Raw genomic sequence first — 16,469 nt, 5'->3', positions numbered from 1 at the left:
GTCCTGATGAGTACAAAATGAAAAGTTTCAGCAACTTGCCTCTCTCAGCAAGTTTTATATTAGATCTGGAAGGGGGCTGTTTGTGATAAAGTACTAAACAGCTGATTTCATTACAATCGATTCCCTGAGCTGAGACTACCCGACCTAAACATACCCTTGCTGCCAGATTTGGCTAATGCTGTCATGGTGTAATTCACTGCATATTCTTTTACAAACCGTGCTGGGCCAGTTTGGGTAGAAAATGGCAAGTTCCCTACCGTCTGATAGACTTTTAAAAAGATATGGCAGATTGTACAGACATTTTTCTGGTACAATATGCTTCTTTGCTGCACAGAAATCTTCGGCGGTTTCCAGGGAATCAAGAGCCTGATGCAGGTTAATGACCATCTCTGAGGATCCTTTACCCTGACAGGACTGGCCCTGAGCAAACTCAGCTGTGTGTGTGTGTGGAGCACAGGGCTCTGCCACTGAACCTGTAATCCTGAGGTCAACAGGAGCCCAAAAGCATAGTGAGAAACTACATTCTGGTCACTTTGCGCGCTGGCATCTGGAAAGAATGCGCCCTCCGGGATGAGCAAGGAATTACATCTCGTCAGCATTAATCAAATCTGAAAGCAAGCTTTTAAGCTTACAGCCCTAATCATGTGAAGTGTTCATTCATAGTTGAGAAGGAAATGTCTGGACGAGGGAAGGAGTGGGAGTGGCATTGAAGGCAGGGTGAAGTGGGGTGGGGTGGATTGATGACGTTCCTGATTACTGGGCTGCTTTCTGCTGAGGAGTTTAAGAGACCGAGGTTTTCTGATCTGAATTCCAGTTCTCCCAGTGTGTCTGGGCTCTGTCGAGTTTTCTCATTGTGTTTTGCTGTATTTATAGATTCCTGACTTTTCACCTGAGTTTAAGGATGATGGAGATGGGATCCCTCTTGCACAGCGGCTACTCGCATCCCCTGCTCCGTGCCTGGCAGAGCTGTGCCTCCACCTTCAATGTTAACAACCTCATCTATCCAATATTTGTAACGTAAGTGAGGGTGGAAGGAGTGTGATCCTGAAATTTTTATCATAAAAGAAGAAATGGGAGCAAGGCAACTAGTCACATGGAATTATAAAGCAAACCTGCTGTTCCATTGGTAGTGTTGATGCTGCAATTGGCCCTGAGTTCCAGGTAACTGAGGCCCAGGGCTCTGTCACATTGTCTATCTGACATTTACTGCCTATCTGTTTCAGTGATGACGCCAATGCCATCGAACCGATTGCCAGTCTTCCGGGACAGGCCAGGTAGGAAACTGTCTTCTACATAGCTTTCCAGGATGGGGGATGAGGGGAAGGAGAGGGAAGTTCAAAGTGTGGGAGGGATGGCGATCTCAGCAGCCCAGTTGGATGAATGGGGTGATATTTCTTCAGACCGCCGAAGATGAAAGATGTTCCCCTGAAAATTATATGAAGGGAAACTGCAGCTTTTAAAAACTTGTCTTGGGGATTGTTGCTAAATTAACATCTTTCCACAAGGTGACGAGTTACTATTTATTCGTTGGTAGCACGGTAGCACAAGTGGATAGCACTGTGGCTTCACAGCGCCAGGGTCCCAGGTTCGATTCCCCGCTGGGTCACTGTCTGTGCGGAGTCTGCACGTCCTCCCCATGTCTGTGTGGGTTTCCTCCGGGTGCTCCGGTTTCCTCCCACAATCCAAAGGCGTGCAGGTTAGGTGGATTGGCCATGATAAATTGTCCTTAGTGACCAAAAAGGTTAAATGGGGTTATTGGGTTACGGGGATAGGGTGGAAGTGAGGGCTTAAGTGGGTCGGTGCAGACTCGATGGGCCGAATGGCCTCCTTCTGCACTGTATGTCCTAACTCTTTCAGCAGTTTCCAATTCAGATGATGGAAATTTCTTTAGTACAGTATATAATCTGGAGGAGACCTTGGGATGTTGGTCCTCAGCTATCCAAGGAGGGTTTTTTTCTGAACCAGGCCTGTCAGAGCAAAGGATCCTGACATTTGGTAATTAACTCTCTGCGCCTGATTCCTGGAAAACGTGATGGAACACAGGGAATAAATCATGCTAACCCACCCGTCACACCCTCTCCTCACATTCACCCCTGCGCCTCTCTCCCCCCACCTTTGACCATAAGACATAGGAGCAGAATTAGGCCACTTGGCCCATCGAGTCTGCTCCGCCATTCAATCATGGCTGACATTTTTTTCACCTTGACACTCATGCTCTCTCTCTCCCCTGCACTGTCCCTCGCTCTCTTCCCTCCCCCCCCCGTGCTATCCCTCGCTGCCCCCCCCCACCTCCCGACACCCCGCGTGCACTCATCTCATCACTTTTTCACTGCCACTCCAGATGTAGTATAACCAGAGATTTGTATAGATGTGGCATAACATCCTCGCCTTTATATTCCAGTCCTTGAGATATAAAAATTAACATTCCACTTGGCATTTTGATTGATGTTTGATATCTCAAAGTTTGGTGAGCTGTGTGCAACTTTGCCGTGAGTCAGGGAGCAATGGGATTTGCCTGTTCTTACTCTGGAAATGGTCTGCTGTTTATTCATGTATTTGATGTATTACTGCTCAGTGAGCTTGTGAAAACCTGTCAGGATTGGGGCTCATGATGTACTAACATTCGTTGGATCAATCAAACAGCAGGGTGCATGAAGCTGTCCCAGCTGGTGTCCCTGTATTCAAGTTGATATGCCTTCACACTGGAGGCTCCGCACTCGTGTGGATGTTGCTGGCTGCAGATCCACAGCCAGTCACTGTAACCATGCAGTTGGAGAGCCTTATCCTGATCTCCAGAACTAGATTGTTTGCATTAATTGCTTCTGATGTGACACTGGGTTTCCTGATAGCGATGTGATCTGGCAGTACACCCTGCCTGCCCCAAGCTGGGGTAAAGTGATGTGTGGCCAAGAAGCCGATTGAGAGAGATTGTGTTCACTGTGATCTGGCGCCTTTCTCTGGTAATTCTGGTTCCAGTTTCGGGCTATTTCTGGGTAGTTCAGTAACCTAAATCAATTTTGAGAGAATCATAGAATCTGCAGTGCAGAAGGAGGCCATTCGGCCCATCGAGTCTGCACCGGCTCATCGAAAGAGCACCCAAGTCCATGCCTCCACTTTATCCCCGTAACCCCACCTAACCATTTTGGACACTAAGGGCAATTTAGAATGTCCAATCTACCTTATCTGCACATCTTTGGACTGTGGGAGGAAACCGGAGCACCCGGAGGAAATGTGGAGCCTCCGCACAGACACTGACACAAGCCGGGAATCGAACCTGGGACCCTGGAGCTGTGAAGCAACTGTGCTAACCACTGTGCTACCGTGAGAGATTGAAACTTACGGTGCAAATAGTTTAAATATTTCTACTGTTCTTTGCACAGAGCTGGGTGATTTTCCCCCCCACCATTCCTGTTAGTGTTAGCCCCCCCTCAAAATCCCAGGTGAACTCCTCCCCCTCGCTATCCCTGGGAAACTACTCCTCCCCCTCGCTATCCCTGGGAAACTACTCCTCCCCCTCGCTATCCCTGGGAAACTACTCCCCCCCCCCCCCCCCCCCTCGCTATCCCTGGGAAACTACTCCTCCCCCTCGCTATCCCTGGGAAACTACTCCTCCCCCTCGCTATCCCGGGGAAACTACTCCTCCCCCTCGCTATCCCTGGGAAACTACTCCCCCCCCCCCCCCCTCGCTATCCCTGGGAAACTACTCCTCCCCCTCGCTATCCCTGGGAAACTACTCCTCCCCCTCGCTATCCCTGGGAAACTACTCCTTCCCCTCGCTATCCCTGGGAAACTCCTCCTCCCCCTCACTATCCCTGGGAAACTTCTCCTCCCCCTCGCTATCCCTGGGAAACTCCTCCTCCCCCTCGCTATCCCTGGGAAACTCCTCCTCCCCCTCGCTATCCCTGGGAAACTCCTCCTCCCCCTCGCTATCCCTGGGAAACTACTACTCCCCCTCGCTATCCCTGGGAAACTACTCCTCCCCTCGCTATCCCTGGGAAACTCCTCCTTGCCCCTCGCTATCCCTGGGAAACTACTCCTCCCCCTCGCTATCCCTGGGAAACTTCTCCTCCCCCTCGCTATCCCTGGGAAACTACTCCTCCCCCTCGCTATCCCTGGGAAACTCCTCCTCCCCCTCGCTATCCCTGGGAAACTTCTCCTCCCCCTCGCTATCCCTGGGAAACTCCTCCTCCCCCTCGCTATCCCTGGGAAACTCCTCCTCTCCCTCGCTATCCCTGGGAAACTACTACTCCCCCTCGCTATCCCTGGGAAACTACTCCTCCCCTCCCTATCCCTGGGAAACTCCTCCTTGCCCCTCGCTATCCCTGGGAAACTACTCCTCCCCCTCGCTATCCCTGGGAAACTTCTCCTCCCCCTCACTATCCCTGGGAAACTCCTCCTCCCCCTCGCTATCCCTGGGAAACTACTCCTCCCCCTCGCTATCCCTGGGAAACTCCTCCTCCCCCTCGCTATCCCTGGGAAACTCCTCCTCCCCCTCGCTATCCCTGGGAAACTCCTCCTCCCCCTCGCTATCCCTGGGAAACTACTCCTCCCCCTCGCTATCCCTGGGAAACTCCTCCTCCCCCTCGCTATCCCTGGGAAACTCCTCCTCCCCCTCGCTATTCCTGGGGACTATCTGGCCAGAAGGGTAAAAGTGAAGTGTTTTAGCAACAACCTGTCCCTCTCAATATCAACCTCACTGCTGCCTCATGGCGCCGAGGACCCTGTTTCGATCCTAGCCCCGGGTCACTGTCCGTGTGGAGTTTGCACATTCTCCCCATGTCTGTGTGGGTCGCACCCCCACAACTCACAGATGTGCAGGGTAGGTGGATTGGCCACGCTAAATTGCCCCTTAATTAGAAAAAAATAATTGGGTACTCTAAATTTATATTAAAAAAATACAATACCAACCTGAACCCAATACCGCAACCTCACAGCTGATAGCCAATTGAATATTCTGGTGCAGCAAACCTTTCACCCCCTTGTTTATCAAGAATTTATCCACCCTGACCTTAAAATATTTAAAGGTTCTGCTTCCACTTCCATTCCCTTTTGAGGAACAGTTCCAGAGATTCTCAATCCTCTGAAAGAAAGTATTTTCATCTCCATTTTAAATGAGTCACCCCTTGGGCGGGATTCTCTAAAAATGGGGCTATGATCCCACGCCAGCAGGAAAACCGGCGGCAACGTCTCCGGTGTCAACTACCCCCCGAAAGTGAGGAATTCTCACCTCTCTAGGGGGCTCGGTTGCTGCCAGAGTCGTCCCCACAGCTCCAGCCGGCGGGGAACGGCCCACGTGAGTCTGCGCATGCGCAGAATGGCCAGCATGATCTCGCGCATGTGCGGAACGGTCAGTGTATTTCCACGCGTGCGTGGGGGTTCCTTTCTCCGCGCCGGCCCCCGGGCAAAATGGCGGAGCCCTACAGGGGCGCGGCGTAAAGTAGGCCCCCACGGAACCAGACCGCCCACCGATTGGTAGGCCAGGCCACCTTGGGGGCCTCCCCACGGGGTCGGATCCCCTCCTCCACCCCCCCCCCCTTAATCTACGCCGGTGGGACTGGGCCAAACCCATCAGCCATTCGGCCCATCGGGGCCAGGGGAATCGCCGGTGTCAAGGGCTCCCGACCGGCGTGGTGGCAATTCCACCAGCGCCTGAAAAATGGCGCTGGAGAATGGGGAGGCCAGCGTCGGAGTGGCAGGGGACGATCCCCCCCCCCCCCCCGGGGATTCTCTGACCCGGAGCCGGGCGGAGAATCCCGGCTTAAACAGTCACCTCCTAGTTCTAGATTCTTTCACAAGAGGAACCATTCTCTCCACATTCATCCTGTCAATACCCCTCACAATCTTGTGTTTCGATCAAGTTGCCTCTGACTCTTCTAAACTCTAGTGGATACAAACCTAATCTCGCCAACTTTTCCTCATAAGACAACCCACCCATCCCTGGTATTAGTCTAGCAAACCTCTCTGAACTGCTTTTAACACATTTACATCTTTCCTTAAATAAGGAGACCAATACGTATTGTGATTTTCTGGGTGTCCTTCAGACAAAGGCAGTGTGATATTGTCGCTGGATAGTAACCCAGAGAGCAGAGTCATGCTCTGGGATACCCAGGTTCGAATTGCACCGTGGCAGATGTTGAATTTTGAATTCAATAACAAAATCTGGAATTAAAAGTAATGTTGACCATTAAACCATTGTCGGTTGTGGTAAAAAAAAAGCCCCCTCTAGTTCACTAATGTCCTTTAGGGAAGGAAATCTGCCATCCTTACCTGGTCTGGACTACATGTAACTCTAGACCCCACAGCAATGTGGTTAACTCTTAAATACCCTCTGAAATGGCTGAACTTTCCATTCCGTTCAAGGGGAATTAGGGATTGGGCAGTAAATGCTGGCCCAGCTGGTAGCACCCACATTCCATGAACGAAAAAAAATAAATGAATTCCATCCTTTGGTGAACTGGCCTTTAGTTCCTTGGTTTCTCTCTTGAAATGTGGTACATTTGCTACCTTCCAGTTCACTGGGACGATTCCAGAAACCCAGGAGTTTGGGCAGATTACAAACGGTGCATTCGCTGTCTCCGCAGAATCCGTGGATTTAGACCATCAAGCCCAAGGAATTTTTCAGCTTTTATTCCCATTTATTTCTCTCATTGTTTGGTTTTACTAATATTTTTTTTCCAAATATTTTTATTCTCCTTTTTCACATTTTCTCCCAAATTTGCACCAAGCAATAATAAACAATAATCAGTAACGAATACAATGTCAATCCCCATATCAATAACAACGATCCCATCCTCCCACCAAACCCCCAAACAGCAGCCCGCATGTTAACATAAACAAATAACAGAAAGGAATCAGGAATTACCCCACATTGAAAACAGCACAAGAGGTGAGTGAGCCGGGACATTGAAAACAGCGCGAGAGGTGAGTGAGCCAGGACATTGAAAACAGCGCGAGAGGTGAGAGAGCCGGGACATTGAAAACAGCGCGAGAGCTGAGTGAGCCGGGACACTGAAAACAGCGCGGGAGCTGAGTGAGCCGGGACATTGAAAACAGCGCGGGAGATTTACAAAGCGCGGGAGCTGCGAGTCAGAGCGGAGATTTTAAAAGATCCCACCCTAGTTTCGGGAGCCGTTCGGAGGAGGAGGAGCAGTCTCTGTCAGGGAGAGAACCTGAGAACATCTAAGACACTCAGAAGGTAAGAAGGTAAGTAAGTGATTTTTACTCATTTTTACTTTTATACCTTTTTCAAATTGTGTGTGTCGGGGGGAAACTGAAGTGACATCACAGAAAAGCTGTCACCCGAGTGGCTGGTTGGGAATCTACACTAAATTAAAAAAATTAAGCATTGGTAACTAATTAAACATAATTACTTAATTATAATTTAGAGGGGTATCTAAGCCAGAGATTGGAGAGTACTATATTTAGCTTTCGCATTTATATTAGAAATCTAGTGCTAGGAAACAGATAGTTAACAGTAACTTTGAAAAAAATATATATACATTTAAAAAAAAAACTTTTAATTTTAATTAACTGACGCAATGTCAGTTAGAGGGGTGCAGTGCTCTGACTGTGAGATGTGGCAGGTCCAGGAGGCTTCCAGCGTCCCGGATGGCTTCATCTGCAGAAAGTGCACCCAACTGGAGCTCCTCACAGACCGCATGGTTCGGTTGGAGCAGCAATTGGATGCACTTAGGAGCATGCAGGTGGCGGAAAGCGTCATAGATCGCAGTTATATAAATGTGGTCACACCCAAGGTGCAGGCAGAGAAATGGGTGACCACCAGAAAGGGCAGGCAGTCAGTGCAGGAATCCCCTGTGGTTGTCCCCCTCTCGAACAGGTATACCCCTTTGGATACTGTCGGGGAGGATAGCCTATCAGGGGAAAATGGCAGCAGCCAGAGCAGTGGCACCACGGCTGGCTCTGATGTTCAGAAGGGAGGGTCAAAGCGCAGAAGAGCAATAGTCATAGGGGACTCTATAGTCAGGGGCACAGATAGGCACTTCTGTGGACGTGAAAGAGACTCCAGGATGGTATGTTGCCTCCCTGGTGCCAGGATCCAGGATGTCTCCCAACTGGTAGAGGGCACCCTGAAGGGGGAGGGCAAACAGGCAGAGGTGTTGTACATATTGGTACTAACAACATAGGCAGGAAGGGGCATGAGGTCCTGCAGCAGGAGTTCAGGGAGCTAGGCAGAAAGTTAAAAGACAGGACCTCTAGGATTGTAATCTCGGGATTACTCCCTGTGCCACGTGCCAGTGAGGCTAGAAATAGGAAGATAGAGCAGCTAAACACGTGGCTAAACAGCTGGTGTAGGAGTGAGGGTTTCCGTTATCTGGACCACTGGGAGCTCTTCCGGGGCAGGTGTGACCTGTATAAGAAGGACAGGTTGCATCTAAACCGGAGAGGCATAAATATCCTGGCCGCGAGGTTTGCTAGTGTCACACGGGAGGGTTTAAACTAGTAGTGCAGTGGGGTGGGCACGGGAGCAATAGGTCAGAAGGTGAGAGCATTGAGGGAGAACTAGGGAATAGGGACAGTGGGGCTCTGAGGCAGAGCAGACAGGGAGAAGTTGCTGAACACAGCGGGTCTGGTGGCCTGAAGTGCATATGTTTTAATGCAAGAAGTATTAGGGGTAAGGCAGATGAACTTAGAGCTTGGATTAGTACTTGGAACTATGATGTTGTTGCCATTACAGAGACCTGGTTGAGGGAAGGGCAGGATTGGCAGCTAAACGTTCCAGGATTTAGATGTTTCAGGCGGGATAGAGGGGGATGTAAAAGGGGAGGCGGAGTTGCGCTACTGGTTAGGGAGAATATCACAGCTGTACTGCGAGAGGACACCTCAGAGGGCAGTGAGGCTATATGGGTAGAGATCAGAAATAAGAAGGGTGCAGTCACAATGTTGGGGGTTTACTACAGGCCTCCCAACAGCCAGCGGGAGATAGAGGAGCAGATAGGTAGACAGATTTTTGAAAAGAGTAAAAACAACAGGGTTGTGGTGATGGGAGACTTCAACTTCCCCAATATTGACTGGGACTCACTTAGTGCCAGGGACTTAGACGGGGCGGAGATTGTAAGGAGCATCCAGGAGGGCTTCTTAAAACAATATATAGACAGTCCAACTAGGGAAGGGGCGGTACTGGACCTGGTATTGGGGAATGAGCCTGGCCAGGTGGTAGATGTTTCAGTAGGGGAGCATTTCGGTAACAGTGACCACAATTCAGTAAGTTTTAAAGTACTGGTGGACAAGGATAAGAGTGGTCCTAGGATGAATGTGCTAAATTGGGGGAAGGCTAATTATAACAATATTAGGCGGGAACTGAAGAACCTAGATTGGGGGCGGATGTTTGAGGGCAATTCAACATCTGACATGTGGGAGGCTTTCAAGTGTCAGTTGAAAGGAATTCAGGACCGGCATGTTCCTGTGAGGAAGAAGGATAAATACGGCAATTTTCGGGAACCTTGGATAACGAGAGATATTGTTGGCCTCGCCAAAAAGAAAAAGGAGGCATTTGTCAGGGCTAAAAGGCTGGGAACAGACGAAGCCTGCGTGGAATATAAGGAAAGTAGGAAGGAACTTAAGCAAGGAGTCAGGAGGGCTAGAAGGGGTCACGAAAAGTCATTGGCAAATAGGGTTAAGGAAAATCCCAAGGCTTTTTACACGTACATAAAAAGCAAGAGGGTAGCCAGGGAAAGGGTTGGCCCACTGAAGGATAGGCAAGGGAATCTATGTGTGGAGCCAGAGGAAATGGGCGAGGTACTAAATGAATACTTTGCATCAGTATTCACCAAAGAGAAGAAATTGGTAGATGTTGAGTCTGGAGAAGGGTGTGTAGATAGCCTGGGTCACATTGAGATCCAAAAAGACGAGGTGTTGGGTGTCTTAAAAAATATTAAGGTAGATAAGTCCCCAGGGCCTGATGGGATCTACCCCAGAATACTGAAGGAGGCTGGAGAGGAAATTGCTGAGGCCTTGACAGAAATCTTTGGATCCTCACTGTCTTCAGGGGATGTCCCGGAGGACTGGAGAATAGCCAATGTTGTTCCTCTGTTTAAGAAGGGTTGCAAGGATAATCCCGGGAACTACAGGCCGGTGAGCCTTACTTCAGTGGTAGGGAAATTACTGGAGAGAGTTCTTCGAGACAGGATCTACTCCCATTTGGAAGCAAATGGACGTATTAGTGAGAGGCAGCATGGTTTTGTGAAGGGGAGGTCGTGTCTCACTAACTTGATAGAGTTTTTCGAGGAGGTCACTAAGATGATTGATGCAGGTAGGGCAGTGGATGTTGTCTATATGGACTTCAGTAAGGCCTTTGACAAGGTCCCTCATGGTAGACTAGTACAAAAGGTGAAGTCACACGGGATCAGGGGTGAGCTGGCAAGGTGGATACAGAACTGGCTAGGTCATAGAAGGCAGAGAGTAGCAATGGAAGGATACTTTTCTAATTGGAGGGCTGTGACCAGTGGTGTTCCACAGGGATCAGTGCTGGGACCTTTGCTGTTTGTAGTATATATAAATGATTTGGAGGAAAATGTAACTGGTCTGATTAGTAAGTTTGCAGACGACACAAAGGTTGGTGGAATTGCAGATAGCGATGAGGACTGTCAGAGGATACATCAGGATTTAGATTGTTTGGAGACTTGGGCGGAGAGATGGCAGATGGAGTTTAATCCGGACAAATGTGAGGTAATGCATTTTGGAAGGTCTAATGAAGGTAGGGAATATACAGTGAATGGTAGAACCCTCAAGAGTATTGAAAGTCAAAGAGATCTAGGAGTACAGGTCCACAGGTCACTGAAAGGGGCAACACAGGTGGAGAAGGTAGTCAAGAAGGCATACGGCATGCTTGCCTTCATTGGCGGGTGCATTGAGTATAAGAATTGGCAAGTCATGTTGCAGCTGTATAGAACCTTAGTTAGGCCACACTTGGAGTATCGTGTTCAATTCTGGTCGCCACACTACCAGAAGGATGTGGAGGCTTTAGAGAGGGTGCAGAAGAGATTTACCAGAATGCTGCCTGATATGGAGGGCATTAGCTATGAAGAGCGGTTGAATAAACTTGCTTTGTTCTCACTGGAACGAAGGAGGTTGAGGGGCGACCTGATAGAGGTCTACAAAATTATGAGGGGCATAGACAGAGTGGATAGTCAGAGGCTTTTCCCCGGGGGAGAGGGGTCAATTACTAGGGGGCATAGGTTTAAGGTGAGAGGGGCAAGGTTTAGAGTAGATGTACGAGGCAAGTCTTTTACGCAGAGGGTAGTGGGTGCCTGGAACTCGCTACCGGAGGAGGTGGTGGAAGCAGGGGCGATAGTGAATTTTAAGGGGCATCTTGACAAATACATGAATAGGATGGGAATAGAGGGATACGGACCCAGGAAGTGTCGAAGATTGTAGTTTAGTCGGGCAGCATGGTCGGCACGGGCTTGGAGGGCCGAAGGGCCTGTTCCTGTGCTGTACTTTTCTTTGTTCTTTGTTCTTGTCACCATTAGTCCCCCTCCCCCCCTACTGATGTTCGATGTTATCCAGTTCTTGAAAGTGCATAATGAATAATGCCCATGAATTGTAGAACCCCTCCATCTTCCCCTCAGTTCAAACTTAACCTTCTCAAGAATCAAGAATTCTAACAGGTCCCCCTGCCACGCCAGGGCACAGGGTGGAGAGGTTGCTCTCCACCCCAACAGGATCCGCCTTCAGGCGATCAACCCCCCCCCCCCCCCCCCCCCCCCCCCCCACCCAGTCCCAGAGAAAAAACAACAATCCAACCCATACAATTCACTAAAATAACATATAACCATCGCCACAAAGAATGCCAATCAACCCAAACAATAACTTGAACTCTATAACGAAGTGAAGTAAATTACAATATACGTCAATGAAAAGAAAGTTATAGCATTTATACATTTTCCAGCTCCCCTATCACAGTCCACAGCCTCTTTTCCAGCTCCGCTCCTCACGTCTGTCCCAAGCCTTCTGCCTTCACGAACGCCTCAGCCGCCTCCACTGTTTCGAAATAGAAATCTTTGGCGTTATACGTCACCCTCAGCTTCGCTGTCCAATCACCATACCAAATTGTAGTACAGTGCCGCCTTCACTCGGCCGAACGCCGCTCGTCTCTTTGCCAACTCCACCGTCAAGTCCTGGTAAATTTGAACTCTAGCACCATCCCACTGCACCTCGCGCTTCTGCTTCACCCAGCTTAACACCTTCTTCTTCATGCGGTATTTATGGAAGCAGATAATTACTGCTCTTGACGGTTCATTTACTTTGGGTTTCGGCCTTAATGATCGATGAGCTCGGTCTAGCTCATACCGGGAGGGGTTCTCGTCCTCCCCCATCAACTCCGCCAGCATCTTAGCAAAGTACTCTGTTGGCCTTGAGCCCTTTGTCCCTTCGGGCAAACCCACAATTTTCAGATTGTGCCACCTCGAGTGGTTCTCCAAGTCCTCGAGCTTTGCTCGGAGTCCTCTGTTGATCTCGCCATCGAGGTGAGCTGGTCGTTGGGCTGCGACACGGCCTCCTCCACTTCCTTCATCTTCTCTCCCTGCTCTCTCACCTCGGCCGATGTCTTTGCCACATCCACCCTCACCGGGCTGATTGCCTCCTCCACCAATGATCTCATTGGGCGACCGCCATCTCCTTCCTCAAAGCCTCCATGTGCCTTGCAAACTGCTTTTCCAGCTCCACAGCCATCACCTCAGTCATCCTTTCCACCGTAAGCAGTGCGGCCCCACCATGTGGTCCGGCATCTTGTCAGCACTTTTGCTGGTCCTGTCATTCGACCGCGAACCCGCGTTTCCTCCCTTCACCGCTGCTTTTTGCATCACTTAACGACTTATTATTTTTCTTTTTCTTTTTTCCTTAAAAAAAAACTTTCCTTCAAAAAAAAAAAAATTTTTTTTTGTTTCGGAAAAAATTCCCCTGCGACCGGATTTCAGACTTGTTAAAAAAATACATTCTAAGCGGGAGCCACCCGATGTGGAACATCTCCACTACATCGCGCCCTGGCTTCGGGCCTGCTGCCTTGTCCTCAGTTCAGCTGCTCCAAATGCCGCGCGCCCCGGGCCCGACGCCCCAGCTCCGACTGCCCGACAATCACGCGGGGTTCCTCGCCGGTTCTCAAACCGGCCGGGCTTGACACCCCGGTCAGCCCTGAAGTCTGATGAAAATCGGGGGGGGGGGGGGAGAGCGGAAAAACGGGGAAACCCCCAAAATCGGCGTAAACAGTGGCCACCAGCGGGAACCCCTCTCAATGCGGCGACCCGCTTGCGAGCGCCACCGGAAGTCTGTTTCACTAATATTAATCACTCCTAAGTTCCTTCACATTAAGTGGGATGGCTGTTCAGTATGGTTCGGCACAGTGGTTAGCACTGCTACCTCACAGATCCAGGGACCCGGCTTCAATTCCGGCCTTGGGTGACTGTCTGTGTGGAGTTTGCACTTTCTACCCATGACTATGAAGGTTCCCTCGGGTGCTCTGGTTTCCTCCCACAGTCCAAAGATGTGCAGGTTATGTGGATTGGGGGAATGAACCGAGGTAGTGTGCTCTTTCCGAGGGTCGGTGCAGACTCGATGGGCTGAATGGCCTCCTTCTGCACTGTAGGGATTCTGTGGTTTCTTATTTTTATACATTTAGTGTACCAATTTTTTTTTCAAATTAAGGAGCAATTTTGCGTGGCCAATTCAGCTACCCTGCACATCATCTTTTGGGTTGTGGGGTTGAGACCCACCGGGAGAATGTGCAAACTCCACACGAACAGTGACCTGGGCCGGGATCGAACTGGAATTCTGCGTTTCTATGTATACATTTCCCACTTTGTTTGAGCAGGGCTGGTGTGTTGGGTGTGGGCCTGGTGTGCTAGAGGGTATTTGTCTCAGTCTCGCTGTGTTCTCGTCTCCCAGGTACGGTGTCAATAAACTGGAGGAGATGCTGAGACCCCTTGTGGATGAAGGCCTTGGTTGCGTGTTGATCTTTGGAGTTCCAGTCATACTCCCTAAGGTAGGATTCTAAAGAACCACCCACTAAGGCTGAGGTAGCGATGGGGAAGCACCTCTCGGATTTACACTGCATTGTGTACAGTGTACCTGCAATTCTTTATTAACATCAGTTTGAACTATTGAGAGCTTGCTGAAGCCAGAAAGAAAGAACACTGTTTGTGTGACAGCCAATTGGTACACAGTAAGATCCCAGTCACAGCACTGACAACAGAACTTTCATCCAGATAAAAACTTAAATAAACATAATTTGAGTGCTGTTCCACAGACCAATGTATTCTTTTAAGTGTTTTACAACAAATAATTCATAAATAATTTATTAAGGGCAACTGGAGGCATCAAAAACAGCATAACTACCAGACTTGATTTGAAAAATTGATGATGGAGGCAATTGTGAACTGAATTCCCACATTGGTGCATGGAGAGGAGGACTAGGAGAGTTCGCAAAGGCAGAAAGAGAAAGACAGGGAAGGGTTGGGCTGAAGCTGCACCGGGAGACAGCATGGCGGAGGACCGAACCTCTGGCTTGTCGACCCAGCGGTCAACGGAGCAGTTGATGCAAGTTATCCAGGAGGGCTTCGCCAAGCAGAAGCAAGACTGCTTGGACCCAATAAAAGAGGCAATTTCGTGGCTGGAGCTTAGATTGGATGCCCAAGATCGGGTGATTCAGAAAGTCGAGAAGGCGCTGGCTAACCTGGAGGAACATCAAACAGCGGTGGAGTTGGAGGTCAGGATGTTAAGACACCAGCGTAAAAGGCTCCTGGAGAAGGTGGCGGACCTAGAGAACAGGTCCTGCCGGCAGAGCCTGAGGATCGTTGGGCTCGGTGGGATCCGAAGGAGCGGACACTGGGGCATATATAGCGGCCATGTTAGAAAAGCTGCTGGGGGATGGGGCATTCACCCGACCCTTGGAGGTGGACAGGGCTCACAGAGCGCTTGCGAGAAACCGCGAATGGGAGACCCCCCGAGGGCAATGGTGGTGAGATTCCACAGATATCTGGATAAAGAGCATGTTTTACAGTGGGTCAAGCAGACACGGAGCTGCAAGTGGGACAACAGTATCCTACGGATCTATCAAGACCTGAGTGCGGAGGTGGCCTGGAGAAGAGCGGGATTCAATCATATCAGGTCGACCCTTTTCAAGAAAAAGGTGAAGTTCGGGCTGTTGTACCCGGCCCGCCTCTGGATCACATACGAGCAACAACATTTCTATTTCGAGTCGCCAAAGGAACCACTGGACTGAGCGAAAAGGAAAGGACTGGGAACTTTGAGCTTGGAATTTGGCTGTCGCGTTTATGTTTTGCAAAGAAAAAGTTTTCTGTTTCTTGTTTTTTCCCCGGACATTATTTGTAATGCGTGCTGTATGGATCTGGGACCAACTGCAGAGCTGAGTGAGGTAAAAGTTTGTATTTGCTCTGTTGGGGGATGGAGGTCTGTTCAGATGCTGCATCTTTTGCTTGACCTTTTCCTTTGTTTGAGTTCGACTAGGGTTTTTTTTTCATTTCTGTCGGACAATTGTGTTGGGATTGTTTTTCATTTGAATATGTATGTATGAGGGGGTGGGGGGGGAGACAATAGGTGGGAGATTGTCTGGCGCCAGGGGCGAGAGCCACCAAGCTAGCTGGGTGGGCTAGCTTACAGAAGCGTAGTGGGGGGTGAACAGATGTTCAAAGGGGTTGATTTATTTAGCTCTGTTACTAGGGGGGTAGGGGGGAAAAATGTTTGCTGATGAGGGAGGGACTGTTGCTGAAGGACAGAGAGGGGGTCGGGGCTGAGGCTGCTTGGGGGCGGGCCGGTGGAGGCGCGGGGCACAGGGCGTGGGCTGGTGACTGGCCCAAGAGAGGGGATGGCTGATCGGCGAAGGGGGGGGGGGGGGGGGGGGGCTGTGAAGAGCTCCCCAACTAGACTGATCACCTGGAATGTAAGAGGGCTCAATGGGCCGGTCAAGAGGGCGCGCATCTGAGGGGACTGAAGGCGGACATGGTAATGCTGCAGGAGACGCACCTTAGAGTAGCTGATTAGATTAGGTTAAGGAAAGGTTGGGTCGGACAGGTTTTCCACTCGGGACTGGACTCAAAACACCAGAGGGGTCGCGATCCTGATCAACAAGCGAGTGGTGTTTGAGGCAGGTAGAATAGTTTCAGATGGGGGAGGCCGGCACATTATGGTCAGTGGGAAATTGGAGGGGGTGCAGGTGGTATTAGTAAATGTATACACGCCAAACTGGGACGATGTGGAGTTTATAAAGAGGATGCTGGGGAAGATACCGGACCTGGATTCGCATAAGCTGGTCATGGGAGGGGACTTTAACACAGTTATTGACCCTGGTTTAGACCGGTCAAGCTCAAAAACGGGCAGAGTGCCAGCAATGGCTAAGGAGCTAAAAGGGTTCATGGAGCAGATGGGGGTGGATCCATGGAGATTTGGGCAGCCAAGAGTAAAGGAGTTCTCCTTCTACTCACACGTGCATAAAGTGT

General features: G+C 50.0%; 1 protein-coding gene across 5 annotated transcripts in view; it reads left to right on the top strand.

Moving 5' to 3' along the window:
• alad (aminolevulinate dehydratase) overlaps positions 1-16,469 on the top strand; it is a 134,024-nt gene that overhangs the window by 19,754 nt on the left and 97,801 nt on the right. For 4 of the 5 annotated variants that reach the window (XM_072488107.1, XM_072488106.1, XM_072488109.1 and 1 more), the window contains exons 2-4: positions 874-1,017; positions 1,224-1,274; positions 13,900-13,996. In XM_072488107.1, coding sequence (XP_072344208.1) covers positions 902-1,017; positions 1,224-1,274; positions 13,900-13,996 — 264 coding nt within the window. In that variant the 5' untranslated portion in view covers positions 874-901. The remainder of the gene's footprint in view (positions 1-873; positions 1,018-1,223; positions 1,275-13,899; positions 13,997-16,469) is intronic. The other variant, XM_072488108.1, reaches the window with a different exon arrangement.

This window comes from Scyliorhinus torazame, chromosome 22 (assembly GCF_047496885.1).
Source record: "Scyliorhinus torazame isolate Kashiwa2021f chromosome 22, sScyTor2.1, whole genome shotgun sequence".
Lineage (NCBI taxonomy): Eukaryota > Metazoa > Chordata > Chondrichthyes > Carcharhiniformes > Scyliorhinidae > Scyliorhinus > Scyliorhinus torazame.
This window is presented reverse-complemented; position numbering and strand designations above follow the sequence as displayed.